The 15,491-nt window shown below is 38.0% G+C and overlaps 1 protein-coding gene across 14 annotated transcripts in view; it reads left to right on the top strand.

Annotated features, from left to right (window-relative positions):
• Window positions 1-15,491, top strand: part of PDE4D (phosphodiesterase 4D) — a 1,918,796-nt gene that overhangs the window by 1,870,406 nt on the left and 32,899 nt on the right. The window contains exon 1 of one of the 14 annotated variants that reach the window (XM_069096363.1): window positions 12,934-13,250. The exons of the other annotated variants lie outside the window; for them this stretch is intronic. Coding sequence (XP_068952464.1) covers window positions 13,203-13,250 — 48 coding nt within the window. The 5' untranslated portion in view covers window positions 12,934-13,202. Of the gene's footprint in view, window positions 1-12,933; window positions 13,251-15,491 lie in introns of those variants that run through there. 14 annotated transcript variants of the gene reach the window in all.

Genomic DNA, 15,491 nt, shown 5'->3' with positions numbered 1-15,491 from the left:
TTCCCCTCCTCCCCCCAAAGCCTGAGTAGAACACAATGGACTTTACCAGTTGAGTGGAGTCTCTGAACCAGATTAAGTAGAATGTTAAATACAATCTCATTACCAATCCTGTTCTTCAGAGGCTGATTTGATCTAGTAGAGAATGAGAAAATAGGAAGGGAAAAAATCCTGGATCTCCCCAATATTAACAATTGATCATTTAATAATAATTTCTCTCACTTCTAAGGTACCTTACAACTCTAAATGAGGCAGCTAGGTCGTATAGTAGAGAGAGTGCCTGGCCTGGAGTGAGGAAGACTCCTCTGCATGAGTTCAGATCCTGCCTCAGACACTTACTAGCTGTGGGACCTTAGGCAAGTCACTTAACCCTGTTTGCACCAGTTTTCTCATCTGTAAAACAAGCCACAGGAGGAAATGGCAAACCACTCCAGTTATCTTTGCCAAGAAAATCCCATATGGGGTCACAAAGAGGACTGAAAGCAATGGAACAACCACACCTCCCAGGTTGTGAGTATAAAATGAGAAATTACTTGGAAAGGACTTTGCAAACCTTAGCACTATATAAATGTTAGCTATTAGTATTTAATCTATAATCCTGTATATATTGAGTTTAGGTGACTAGCACAGTGCGAAACGCAGGTTGGGGAGGGACTGTATTAAGAAACAAATGCTTTGTTCCTGCTCAAAGAATTTACAGCTTGGGTGAGAAGACAATAAAATTAAGAGCTGAGAGGAGAAAGAGGACAGAAACTTGGGTGGTCTGATTTGAGACTTGACATAAGTCTTGAAAGAATGGATAGGATTCAGATAAGTGGAGAGGAGATGGAGGAATATGAAAGGAATCCTGCAGCCATAGTAAATAGCCAGGCAGGCCGTATTGTGGCTGATGAGCTTGGAAATGAGTAGAAGGTCCCTTTCTGATCTGCTTAAAGTCAAGAAACTTGGATTTTGGTAGATACTGAAGAATTACTAAAGGTTATGAGGAGAGAGTGATGTTGATCTATCTTTTGAGAATGTTGATATGGTACAGGGCAGATAGGAGTGCAGAGAAAACAGAGGGACAAGTTGGGAAGCTGTTCTTAGGAGAATATGTTTAGAGCTGGCGAACTGAAAGGGACCTTTTGGAGACCATCTAGTCTCCTCATTTTACAAATGAGGAAACTGAGGCCCAAAGAGGTAGTGACTTGCTCATTTTATAGTAGTAGATGAGTGATGTTATAAGTTAGAGTGCTGCTGTGAGTGAGAATAGTTTGGGGTAGGGGGAGTGGGAATGGCGGTTGACTGAGACACTACAAGGAAAGAGCTGAAATTGATGGTTCTAGGTGACCAATTAGATGGGGGTTAGGGAGTAGGTAAGGGGGAGAGGAATTTGGGAAGGAGATGTGTGTATGTGTGTTCAGTTCAGTTGTTTTCAGGTATGTCTGACTCTTTGTGACCCCATTTGGGGTTTTCTTGGCAAAGATACTGAAGTGGTTTGCCATTTCCTTCTCCAGCTCATTTGACAGATGAAAAAATTGAGGCAAACAGGGTTAAATGACTTGCCCAGGGTCACACAGCTGGTATGTGTCTGAGGCCGGATTTGAACTCAGGAAGAAGAGTCTTTTTACGTGGGCCTAGCACTCTATACACCTAGTTAGCTGTGATACCATTTAGTTACTCGATCTTCCCCCGCCCTTTTCTCTTTCTCTCCTCTCATATATTATTATATTTTTATATATGACTGTACAGTTACATGATAGGAGAGGGTCTGGCAGGACAACAGGTATGTGAAAACAGTTTTGTTTGTTTTTTGCTCTTCATAAAGCTCAAGATGAGCCAGCAATGGTGGCTGGATGCTGCTGTGATGAGCAAAACTGTGGGCTGTGACATCTCTGGGATTCTTAACTGGGGTGTCAGGGAGGGGGAGATCAGGATAGGTAAGAAAAATAATTAAATCTAAGACATACTGAATTTGAGCTGCTAGCTGGGCATCCAAGAACTATCTGGCAGAAATTTTGGAGGCTAGGGACCCTGGCTTGGGCTAAGTATTCACATTAGAGGCAGCATTTGAAAACTGGAAGGCTACTGGGAGTATTTTGGGGGAAACATCTTTGCAGTACTTTAAGGCCATTTGGTGGAAAGCATGTGTGTAAATTTCTAGTGTGCTTTCCCCCCCACCCCATGCTTCCCTTTAACTGGACTCAGCACAACAGGGTCATTCAACTCAAGCTCAGTGCCAGTGACATGCATTCATTTTTAGCAAATCTGCTGAATATAGTATCATAATATGGTAAAAATAATTCATAATAATGACTCTGAATCAATGAGAAAATGCTATATTATATTTGGTAAATTTTAAGAAAGTAGGGCTATTTTTGATGCATTTTTTAGAAAGATCCTATCTAAATTGGTTAAAGTTTTTTTCTTAATTGTACTTAAAGGATTCATTTGGAAAACTTGTTTATTCTCAGAAAAAGTTACAGTGTTTAGTCTCTGTATTATATTATACTGTAACTTATAGTCTTAGTCCGTTTTCTGTGGCAGTGAGTGGTTTTGATGTGTTGTTGGCTGCACAGACAGCATGTGTCGGAGGAAGGGGTACTTGAACCAATCCAGTGCCTTACAATCCTGGAGGAAAAAAAAAATGTGTATTGAGTTGCATTTCTCTCTGTCTTATTTTCATTTCAGTGGCTGATGATGTAATTTCTTCAGCTATTCCTAGGAATGTTATTTAAAAAACCACAGGCCAAAGCATTTCAATTTCACATATACCTTTACGGTCATATTTGTAGGCCAATTGTGATTTTTAAAAAGGAAAAAAATTAACAAATAGATGAAAAATGGTCAATAATCATTTATTGAGCAACCAGCATATGCAGAACAGTATATTAGACATTATGAGATTTCAGAGAAATAGAAAAGTTTAAGTTCCTTTATTAGAGAAACTTAAAATTTGGAAAATCTTCACTTTGATGATATAGACAGAATAATATTAAAAGAAAAAACACAAATATAAATACCAGACTGTACTAGCCTTAGTTAAGTGCTAGAAGCACTTAATAATGGTCGATTATTCCTTTAGTATTTTTCTTTCTCGTTCAGTAAAAGCTTAGGTTAAAGTACAATGGTCCCTTTTGTTCCTCTCATAGAAAAGTGTTTTATTTTTATGTACAGGGATAATTATTCACTTAATATTTATTTTTAAATATAATTCTCACAACAGAAATTGATTAGCTTGGTGAATTTTCGTTAATGTCTCCATTGTATGAATCAGGGTACATCTGCCTGCAATTTGTCATCACTAGAGGGCAGTACAAACAAAAAGATTCAGTAAATGTCATTTTAAAATCTTATTAGCATTAACATGAGAAAGTGACTTTTATAAAATAAAAATTAGGCGTTGATTTATTCAAAAGAATTCTTAATAGAAGTTTTATTACGTAGCTATTGAGTTAAGCTTTTGTTACTTTGCCAGTTGAAAACAAGTTCTTGAATACGATAAACTAATGGTTATAATACACATCTCTGAAAATGACAGGTTTCTTTGGGTGGGCTTTTTTCATGAGAGCAGTGTTTTGTAATTATGTTATTTAAAAGCTTAATGTTACTCTGGCCCATAATCCTCTCTTCTTTGGAACACACACACACACACACACACAAATGGAAATTTAGCAAATTAAAATTGAGACTCATTATCACATTATTATCTTCAGCAGTCCATATGGTAGGACTCTCTGAAAGCCTGATTTGTACTTTTTTTTTTGCTTTTAGTCCATAACATCTTCAGTACTATCTTGTAGCTTATAGATGGAAGGTGTAAAATAACAAATCTAGATTATATATACTACAAACAAGAAATTTTTAAATGGCACAACAAATGCCTCTGGAACAAAAAAATACTTTGCACATTTCTTCTATAGGCCCATTCTGTACTAGACCACTGCCAACCCTCACCACCTTGTGCCTGGACTATTGTTGCATTAGCTTTGCTGGTTGGTCTCCAGCCAGTCTCTCCTGACTTCAGTACATCTTCTACTTACCTGCCAGAGTAATCTTCCTAAAGTGCACATCTGACCATATCACCCCACCCCCAGTAAATTCCAGTAGTTCAATTTTGCTTCCAGGATTAAATTATCAACCCTCTCTCCTCAGTCATCCATGTACTCTATGATCAGTGACCTCCTTGAGCAAGACATTCAGTGGCCTGATTTAGGGTGCATTCACTGTTCCCTGTCCCATGCCTGGAGTGCTTTCCTTCCTCATCTCTGTTGACTGGCTTCTTTCAAATCTCACCTAAAATCCCATCTTTTAGAAGAAGCCTATCCTGATCTCCCTTAAATCTAGTGGCTTCCCTCTGTTTGATTACCTCCAATTCACCCTGTAAATGGCTTGTTTGTACATTGTCATTTGCTTGCTGTCTCCTCTTTTAACGGTGAGTTCCTCAAGAGCAGAGACCATCTTTTGCCTTTTTTGTATCCCCAGTGCTTACATAGTGCCTAGCACATAATAAGCACCTAATAGATGTTTATTGACTGAAAGATTTTATACCAAAAAGATTTCAAATGTTAGTCAATGAGTCTTTCAAGCATATTTAGTATAAGAATTCCAATACAGCAAAAGAATAGGGACTGTCCCTTAGAATTCATAATAAAAAGTCACAAATCTTTGGAGCACTTTTAAGGTGTAAGGTTCCTGAAATCATTTCCTTAACACAGCTTTGTGAGATAGGGATACAGAGATTATCCACCTTTTACAGAAGAGGAATCTAGAACTTGGTTAAGTGATTTATCATATTTTACCTATAGTTTGTAGGTCATCCATAGAAGAATAGACAAAAGTCATGATTTGAAATCAATATTATAAAATACGTTGACTTTTAAACCCACTTATCAAAAAGTCAGATGTATTTTGGAACTCAAAGCTGAAACTGATATAGGTTTGCTATGTGTAAATTTATATTTGTTGGGTTTTTTTGTTTGTTATAGGATCATAGATTTAAGCAAAACTGGAAAGGCCCTTAGAAACTATCTAGTCCAACCCTTTCATTTTAAAATTGAGGAAAGTGAGAACCAGGGAGATTAATGACACACAAGTAATGATAGAGGCAGAATCTGAACCCAGTACCTCTCTTTCTAGTATTTCACCCTTCCTTTGTCCTTACGAATGAATGGTCTCCAGAGGTCACATGAAGAGAATTGTCCTTTTTGAATGTCGCTGCCTTTCTTGTCCACAAGGACAAGAATTTGCAGATACATGGTTGTTCCTAGTTCACTTGTTCAGTCCTTTAAGCCGTGCTCGACTCTTAGTGATCCCATTGGGTTTTCTTGGCAGAGATACAGAGTGGTTTGTCATTTCCTTCTCTAGCTCATTTTACAGATGAGGAAACGGGGTCCAGTGACTTGCCCAGAGTCACATAGCCAGTAAGTGTCTGAGGCTGTATTTGAACTCATGAAGATGTCTTCCTGATGCACTGTGCCACTTAGCTGCCCCTAGTGTACATAGTAGGCAATTAATAAATGTTTACTATGGAATTAGTCAATTACGTTTCATTTGGTCCAACCAGAACTTGTTGGAGGTAGGTAGGGGCTTCATTACAGATGCAAAAACAGATTGAAAGAAGTTAAGTGGTTTGCATAAGATCATATAACCAGGAAGTAAGTTCTGGAGTCATGATTCAAACCCAAGTTTGCCTATGTCAAATAAGTGGCTCTTTCCAATACTTTAGAAAGAATACCATATAACCTGTTCCTGACTAGTAAGAATCCTTCCCATTTAGGGAGAAAAATCTCCATAACTAGAAAACTATGATATCACTAACATGCTTTTCCAGAAAAGATAAAACTACTACATTCTTAATTTTCACACGACCCTAATCCCTCTTCATCACAACTCGGAGGATGTTGTAGCTTTCTTAGTGTCGTTTGACACTAAGATGCTAAATAAAGACATATATGACATCATACATGCTAAAACTAGCTTTTTTTAGATTTAATTTTTAACAAACCAAATTACTTCACTTCCTAAAATTAATGAAGCTAAACTTGTGATATCAGTGGGAACTGACTGATCTTCATCTCAGATGAAAAGGGTTAATCATAGGTATTTGAGACATGTTTTCAAAAGGCAGCAGTACCATGTGATATGATAGAAGGAACACAACCATCAGCAATAATAACAGACATTTAAATGGTTCCATTTATTTGAGTAAAGCAGTAGGCCTATAGTTTCTACACTAAACATAAATAATCCCATGTATTTTAAGTAAATATATTTTATCTATGAGTGTTAGATACTTTTGTAAAATGTATTAATCCATGTAATCTTTCTTTCATTCAACACACATTTATCAAGCACTTACTATGTATGGGAGGCACTGTGTTATTAGTAAGGTTAATTTTCTAGCCCTCAAGGAACCCAACATTCTATTGAAGGAAACATTTATTAAATAGTTATGCTGTGCATTGCAGGAACAAAGTACAACATGAACTGAGAAAGCTCATGGGATATATGGAATGAGCAATGACAAATAATCCAGTCTACTTAAATTATAGCCCATATGGAGTACAGTAATGTGAGAGAAGATTGGGGTAAGGGAAAGACTAGCTGTGTCAATAGAAGGCTTTGAATAGAAGGCCAGGCAGTTTGAACTTTAGTCATTAAAAAGTAGGGAGCCATGGAGGGACTCTGAGCAAGAAGAATGACCTGATCAGACATGTGCATCAGGAAAATCTGATAATGATATGAAAATTAAATTGGAGAAGAGGCAGGAAAACTGACTGCGACTTTGCCTTTTTTTTTCAGCTGTGGTCTGTGGATTTGTCTTTAAAAATTAAATTGTCTTTAAATTTTTTGATAGCTATTTCATTATAATTGATTTCCTTTTTAATCCTATGTACTTTATTTTAGGCATTTAAAAACACTGTTCTTTGAAGGAGTCCATAGACTTTGCCAGAATACCAAGCCTGGAAACATATGTAAAAGGCTAATCAAGTTAAGAACTCCTGATAGCTTCTCAATGAGGGGGATGGGGTGAGGAAGGAGGAAGGCAGAGAATTTGGAAATCAAAGTTTTACAAACAAATGTTAAAAATTGTTTTTACATGTAACAGGGAAAAATAAAATACTATTATTATTTTTTAAAGAACTCCTGATAGGCATTCATATCTAAATTGTTGAAGATTCCTACCTTGACTTTTTCCTTCCTCCAGTCTATTTTAGTGGTAGTAGAAAGAGAGAGGGTTAGACACACTGCAGAGAATTGCTGGGTATTTGACTCTTAACTTTCCTTCCTCCCCATCTCCCCCATTTAGTCGATCAAAAGCATAGCACCAAGGGGAAAGGAGTATTTATATAGTACTTAATACATGCCAAGCACTGGACTAAGCCTTTTTTCACAATTATTACCTCATTTGATCCTCACAACCCCACAAGGTCAATACTTTTATTATCCCAGTTTTACAGTTGAGGAAACCCAGACTCTGACTTACCCAGGGTCACATAGCTAATAAGTGTCTGAGGCTAGATTTGAACTCAAGTCTTCCAGACTTCAGGCCTAGCACTCCATCCACTACATCACCAGCTGCCTTGAACACCAAGAATTTGAACATGAGAGACCTGGTGAAATGTGGTGCCAGGGACAGAAATAATGTCATTGTCAAGAGGGAAGGTCAGATTTGTTGTTATTGAAGGAGGTCAAGCTCAATTTCACATACATTGAGCTTGAAGCATGAGCAGGGTAACCAGGTAGGGATGTCCTTAGTTCATGCAGATTTATACCTTGGGAGAAAGGTCAAGCATGGAGAAACAGATTCTGGAGTTTGCATAAAGGTGATACATCAAATCATCCTCGCATCAGATGACATGGTTAGAGGGGGGAAGAGGAGAGGGATGAGCAGAGAGTTTGGGGACAGAGCCCCTTTGGGGAACACTGTCTTTAAAAGGTGAAGAAGAAGAACCAATAAAGACACAGAAGAGTGATTAGGAAGAAATGAGGAAAGCCAGGAGAGGTTTGTCTCTGAAGTCAAGTGGTGCAGAAAGGTCAAGGAAGCTGAGGATGGAGAAAAGCTTATTACGATTGACAGTAAAATTGATGACCTTTGAGAGAATAATTTCAGTAGAGGCAGAGAGCTGTAAGAGTTTGCAAGGAATCAAGGAATGTGAGTGCTTGACAAGAAAGTGTAAGAGTGTCGCATTGCTATCAAACTTCTTAAAAAAGTAAATGAACTCTCTCAGGTCAGTCTGATAAATTTAAAATATTTGGTCCATGCAATAAATTCATTCTCCACCTTCCTTTTTCCCTTTCTTTATAAGCACAATAAGAAATGTGTTCCTACCTTCTGCCCAGTCCCAAATTGTTTCTCATTCTAAAACAGGGGTAAGGAACCTGTGACCTCGAGGCTACATGTGGCCCTCTAGGTCCTCAAGTGCTGCCCCTCAGTGTCCCTTTAGGTCCTCAAGTCAAAGGGCAGCACTTGAGGACCTAGGGGGGGGTCACAGGTTCCCCTCCCCTGCTCTAGAATGAATTCCATCAATAATGTGCTAAGAGCCAAAGATACAAAGAAAATGAAAAACACAGTTTCTGCTGTCTGAGAACTTGCATTCTAAAGGAGAGAGACAATACCCAAACACCTATGAAATCACTTCACAAAATATATGTGAAAAACTGGGTTTATTACAAGAGAAATGAACACACATGTGGAATCCTATGCATGTGTAAGGAGTTTACAATTCAAACTGAAGCTTGCATATTTATGAAAATACAACAAAGAAGGGAAGAGAGACAGCAATCCCCTCATGGCAGGAGGGAAATACAAGATACATATAGTGCAGAGGGGAAGTAATCATGGAGGGGACCAGGAAAGGCTTTTTGCAGAAGGTAAAGTTTGAGTCTTGGAAGAAGCCAGAGAAGCCAAGAGGTGGAGATGAGGAGGGAGAGCTTTCCAGGAACAAAGAAAGGACAGGCAGCAAAAGAGGCATGGGGCTGGGAGATTAGAATATCAAGGAAAAAAATCTTTTCACATTTGCAGGATATGCTTACTTTAAAAGATCTGTGATTTTGTCTTTGTGGGTACTCTGGCCACTAACACAGATCAATTAACAAGTCAATTAGCTACAGTCAGTTAATGAGCATCATTTAAGTGTCTATGTATGCTTTTTGAGGAATAAGTGAGCTGGTCAGGTAGCTAGGAAGAACTTGGTTCACACCCTGTCTCTGATACATACCAGCTGTGGGACCCAGGATAAGTATTTTAACCTCTCAGTGCCCTCCCTAAGTACTCTTAGGTTCCAGAGAAGATATGAACTTTTGTAGAGGAACTTTCCTTATCAGAGAATTGACTATTTCATGGAAATCACCAATCAATCCCTTATCCTTTGTGTGCTAGGCACTCTGCTAGGCACTTTGTGACCTCATTTGGGGTTTTCTTGGCATTTCCTTCTCCAGCTCATTTTACAGATAAGGGAACTGAGGCAAACAGGGCTAAGTGACTTGTTCAGGGTTACACAGCTAGTAAGTGTCTGAGGCTGATTTTGAACTCAGGTTTTCCTGACTCCAGGCCTGACACTCTGTCCACTGAACCACCTGGCTACTTTGCCTTCTAGGTACTGGGGACAGACACAAAAACAAGAGTGAAAAGACCCTGCCTGCCCTCAAGAAACTTACATTCTGTCTGGGGAAACATTTATACACAAAATCCATTAAAACATCATTACTAGATAGACAGTTTTGTGAGTTGCTGTGGCCAGGAGAAAAAAAATCATCTCTTACTGACCATCCTGATGATGATTAGGGTACCTGAACCTTAGCGAGAAGGGTCCTCAGTCGACAGACACACACAAGTCGCATACATATTTGGTCCATATTTGAAACCTCTCCAGCTTGGCATAGGACGTCTCAGAACTTGTGTTCTACTGATGTAGGCTTTAAGAATCCAGGGTCACCTCTACCCCATGATGAAGCATATGGTGTAGGGCTTTTGTGCAGGCTGAGTAAACTACTTCTATTAAAAGCCACAGTTTAACCTTATCCAGTTTCCACCTTGCATAAAAGGCGCTGTCACTTTTCAGAATTCCAGTCTCCAACTCCTCAGTGAATTCCCATCACTTAACACAAAGGAATTGCTTAATGTTTATTCACTGATTGTATCCTGAATTTAAGCATACAAGATGTTTATGGTTAACTGAGTATAGATTATGGAATCATGAGCTCACTCATGGAGTCTTCCATAACAACTCCAAACAATTGTCATCTTGCCTTTCCCTGAAGATGTCTACTGAAAGGGAAGCTACTACTTCCCAATGGGCTTCCAAACAGCTCTAATCATTAATATATCTTGCTTTATATTAAACCTAAATTTACTCTCCTCCTCCTTCACCTCTTAATTCCAACTCTTGCCAAGTTACCTCAGGAAAATCACTTTCCCTTCCTTTCATTCCATTTCTGGACCCCCAAATGACCACAATTACAGTGTGCATGCCCACGAGTGTGTGTGTGTGTGTGTGTGTGTGTGTGTGTGTGTGTGTGTGTGTAAGAAGTTGCTAAAGATGCAATTAAGTGGTAGGAAGAAAGATATAAGGAAGAAATGTTGATTCTCTCTAGTACCATTTGGTTGATGTGGTAGTTCCATAGAGCTTATTTACTAAGGAGTGGAGGTACTGCTGTATTGTATAACTAGCCACTCATATGTACATTTGCCACATAGGTCCTGGGCTTCAAGGTTCAGAGACAAACTTAGTTGATCTAATAATCGTGGTGTTTATTCTGTACATCTAAAGTGCTTTAATGTACAAAGAATACTGAAGGTGCAGAAGATGCCTGTGCACTACCTCACCACCCCTGGGGACCTCCATATTGGTTCTCACTTAGAGACATGAAGCAGGATACTGTCCCTGTGTAGAACTTTGTAGGCTAAGTCTAGGTGACCTAAGGAGGTTAGGATCTGTGGTGTTTTCTACCAAGGTCAGTAAAAGCACTAGAGTAGCCCTTTACTAGTGTTCTAGTTCAGGGTATGTGAAACATAGATACTTCTGAATATACCAATAATATGTAGGCCAAAGATTGGCAGCATCCTTTCAGTGTCCAAGGCTGTACTTAATGATCCATCAGTCACTAACTATTTCAGTTTCCATGTCTCCTTAAATGGAGGTTTATGGAGAAAAATGTTCAAGTTCACACAGTTAGCGAAAGCTGGAGTCATGTCTTGAACCCAGGTCTTCTGACTCCCATGTTCAGTGCTTTTTTGACTACTGTCTTCACAAGATGTTCACAGATTGGGTATTTGTCACTTAGATAGTTCTGCTTTGGGTTATCCCTGCTCCCTCAGTAGGGTTGTATGCAGATAAATTTAGAGCAAATTAACCCTAACATCCTAAGAAACATAAATGAGGAGCTGATCTGCTTTTACAAATTATGTAACCCATCCAGTATGCAAGAAGGAAAATAATATTATTCACATTACCTGAGCTATTCCTTCTGTCATCTCTCAGTGTTAGATTTATCCTCCCTTTTATTGGGGGAAAAAAAAGAAAGAAAAACTAAAACTTCATAACAAACATGCATAGTCAAGTAGAACAAATTCCCACACTGGCCATATCCAAAAACATAGATTTAATTCTACATATTAAGTCTGTTTCCTGGATTTAGCCTTTAATTTATTTTTTTCTTTTGAGAAGTACAGAGGCTCAAAAAGGAGTCAGAGGATTTTTGTTTAGTTTCAAGGGCATTTAGCAAAACCAAGACCATTTCCTAAAGTATGTGAATGGAGGCAAAGCTTTCCAGGATACCCTTGCTCTGTCTCCTTTTGCCCCAAGACAGCCAGCTGACCCGGAAGAGATAGCTCAGGGCCTGGAGTTTCAAAACCAGCCTCAGACACTTACTAATTGTCATTATGCACAAAGCAAATTGCCTTCCTTATATTGGGTGCTTAATAAATGCTCATTCCCTTCCCCTTGTCTGTTGCCACAAAGTTCTTTGCTGAAATTTCTTGTTCTCTTCCCTCTTCCTCACATTGTTCCTTTTTGGGCTCACATTAAGAAGCAGCAGAATTCCCTCATCCTTTACTATTTTGGGTAAGAGGTCAGTGGCATTAGGATGGGGCTAAGAGAGGAAGAGGAAGTAAAGATGGAAGATAGAATCAGTACCTATGATGCCAGCAATCCCAGGCAAAATGCTACTTCAAGTCATGTATCTCTTTGGATTATAACAAATGTAGTTAGGAAAAACTGAACAATTATTACACACATATGAGGTGGGACCATAAAGTGCCCTAATGAGAATGATTTTCCATTCTCTGGTTTATGGGAACTAGTCTCATTACTGTGTAGTCACCCTGTGTATTAAGTAATGGACTTTGAGGAGCCAACTTCACAGTCAGGGAAATCTATTTATTTTGTGGTAGTGAACTTCCTCCCCTCCCATCATTAGAGTATTTGACTGCCATATATTAAAGGGACTTTTTTTTTTAGTTTAGAGAAGAATATATAAAGATTTGTCAACATTTCCTTTTACAAACATTATTAGAAATCATTCCTGATGAAGAATGAACTGTTCAGAAATATTTCTGGGTATTTTAAGGACATCATTCATCCTGACAAGAGAGGGGGACCCCCTCATCTCTTTCTTTGGAAATCTCCCTGCTTCAGAGATCCCCAAATTATTACATGGCATTTACCAGAGAAAAGGAGAAAATACCCTCCCCCCCAAGAGATTCACCCTTTGCTAGCCAATCAGAAAGTAGCATATATTGAATCTATATCCTTTACTCCTATATATTTTAGCATGGAATATGATTGGCTCTTAGTTGAGGCTTTCTGGGAGGGATTTCTTGACACTGTTCACAGCTTTCCCTGCAGGTCCTTATTTGGTAGCTGTTGACAGAGCAAGTCTTCCCAGCAGCCAAGCATCTTGACATACATTATTCATTAAGCCCTGGTTCTCCCGGAAAGATGCAGACCCCTAGATCTTTAGCTATTTCTTCAGCTCATGCAGCCTCTTTATTCAGACTAGTTCTTGCATTTTATTCCACTTTGGAGTTTTACAAATGGCATTTATTCAACCGGAAGACTGCACAATGGGATTTTATGCCAGAATGTCTTATATGTACTTAATTGTAAAAAATATCTAACGACCCAACAAAGCACTCTGGTTTGTGGAGATTGAGAGTACTGAGTATTGTAAAGGAATTAAGTATTTCAGAACTTAAAAATAATATAAATAATCAATCAAAAATGCCTGAAGCAAACTATTTACTGTCAGTGTCTTGGGGCTACATAAAGGTAGGATTTTTTTTTTCAGTTTTTTACTTTATTATTGCAATTTGTGGGTGTACATAACTTATGTGATTTATCTGTAGAGAAACTACAGAAAGGATAATGATTTTGAACATTGACAATGTCTATAATTTTGTGTGGTAATTGCTCTTTTTCTCTAAAAAAAAAGAGTATATGGAATTTGACGAAGACATAAGGATTATCCTGTTTAAGCTTCCAAGCAGCCTGATTTAACTACATATGCCTTACAAGTAACTTGGCACATTAGCCATGTGCAAAGAAGTATAGGATTAAAGAGTTTAAAAGGAAAAGAACAATTTACTACATAACTCTTATTGGGTTCAAGTACAGTATATAGTCAAAATGACTTTTTTTTAAAGACATGAAGTTATCGTTCTCTGCAACATTATAGATTTCAGTTACTCTTTGTACTCAATGCTAAAATAAATCTTTATTTGAGATGCTTCCCCCAGAAAACTATTAGACCACTTTATTTGTGTTATTGAATGAATTCAACCTTAAACCTAAGTGCATTCACACTGATGGGATATGAAATCAGTAGAATAGCATGGTTAAGAACACTGATTCCTGTTTTTTCTTTGTTTTATTTTGGCTTAAAGCCATATAATTTTTTTTAAATCCAGGTTATCTTGAAATTTTGTGAATAGGTTGCTGAAATAAAAATCTCTTCTCATCACCTTGCAACTGTAACTCTTGTGAATTGTAAAATTGTAAATCATTATGGTATTATTATTATGCTATCCCAAATCATAATGTAAAGGAAATAAATTAAACCTAGTTCATTTTCATGCCTAGCAGGTTTTCTTGAGTTCTTTGTTGTAGGATACAATACTGGCATGATCAGGTCTCCATAAAGGAAGCCAGAGGTGGAACAACGCTCTTGAATCACTTTGCCCATCTTTTCCTAGTAAAACATTGCTATGGAAACTAATGTTCTTATATATTTGAACTAGTCACAGTTCATCTGTGGAAACCAGGAACAGTTTCTGGGCTCGTGGAACTTAAAGATTCTGTTTCTCTCTGTCTTTCTGTGTCTTTCTACCCCACTTCCCCCTGCGCCCCCCCCCACGCCTCTTTCTATCTTTCTCTCATTGCTCTTTCAATGGAAGATTCTCCTTTGTGGTTAGATTTCCTAGAATGCAAGGAGGACTTTCTTTGGCTTTTCTTGCCAAAGTAGATAGATAATATTTGTTCCCCTACCTCCACCCACTCCTTTCCCTACCCTTTAAATTTTGTTATCATGTTTGTTTTTAAGATAGATGGAACTTAGGTTTGAATTTTTCAAGCCATCTCAGGCCCTTAACCTGCTTCTATTTGATACAATGCAAAACTTGGAAAAAATACAAGTTACAAGCCCTGTTTGCAAAAAACTGTGTAAGGAAAGGATTTCCAAGTTATCACTTTCAAAAACTACCTCTAATGAAGAAAATACTCATTGGGCAGTTTGTGTGTGCATTGTTATTTCTGTATATCAATTCTTTAAGTTATACCATTTTCAAAACTGTTTTTAAAAAGAAAGAAAAAAGCCCTACCTGCTAAACCATGATGCCTGCATATAAAAATAACTGAAGTGGCAGTTATTAAGAGAGTATTGTGCGTTAGCACTTTTATATTCTTATTTGTGCAATGTCACAATGCAGTCTATTCAGATGAACAAAAAAGAAATGTCGCTAATGTTTGTGAATTGGATGTTCTTTGCTTGCATATCAAGAATACTGTACAGTATGTGCTGTATCAAGGCATAACTATGGAGCTGCAGCTGTGGTCCAGAGATTCTGATCCAAGAATATCTTACTTTGCCCCACAGTTTAACTAGACACACACATATCATTTGCATAGTCATTTTCTTCCATTAGAGTAAGTAATGAATTTTTGCTTCCTGCAAAAATGAGTTAGGTTTTCTCAGTATAAGGAGCAGAATAATATGCCAATGTATGGGTGTGTTTCCACCTTACCTCATTCATTAGGTGCTATGCTGGACTGACATCCTGATGCATGATAGGAGAACAAAGGACTTGAAAGCCTCCACTTACAGATCACGCTTCTTTTCTTTGCTGCAGCTTTACTTCTCCATGATGTCTTTAGTATATTTAAGAGTAAAAATAATCATGTTAAATCATATGTAGAAAATAGCTTGAGGAGGGGATAGTTTTCTAAAACAATAGCAAATACCTAATACATTTTATTGTTCTCTTGGTTACTTCTTTTGGGAAAATTTACCTAAAT

Source organism: Petaurus breviceps, unplaced genomic scaffold (assembly GCF_028583685.1).
Source record: "Petaurus breviceps papuanus isolate PSGF00001 unplaced genomic scaffold, PetGlider_PUasm1.0 229, whole genome shotgun sequence".
NCBI classification, from domain to species: domain Eukaryota; kingdom Metazoa; phylum Chordata; class Mammalia; order Diprotodontia; family Petauridae; genus Petaurus; species Petaurus breviceps.
Note: the sequence above shows the minus strand (reverse complement) of the source record. Positions and strands in the feature narration are given on the sequence as shown.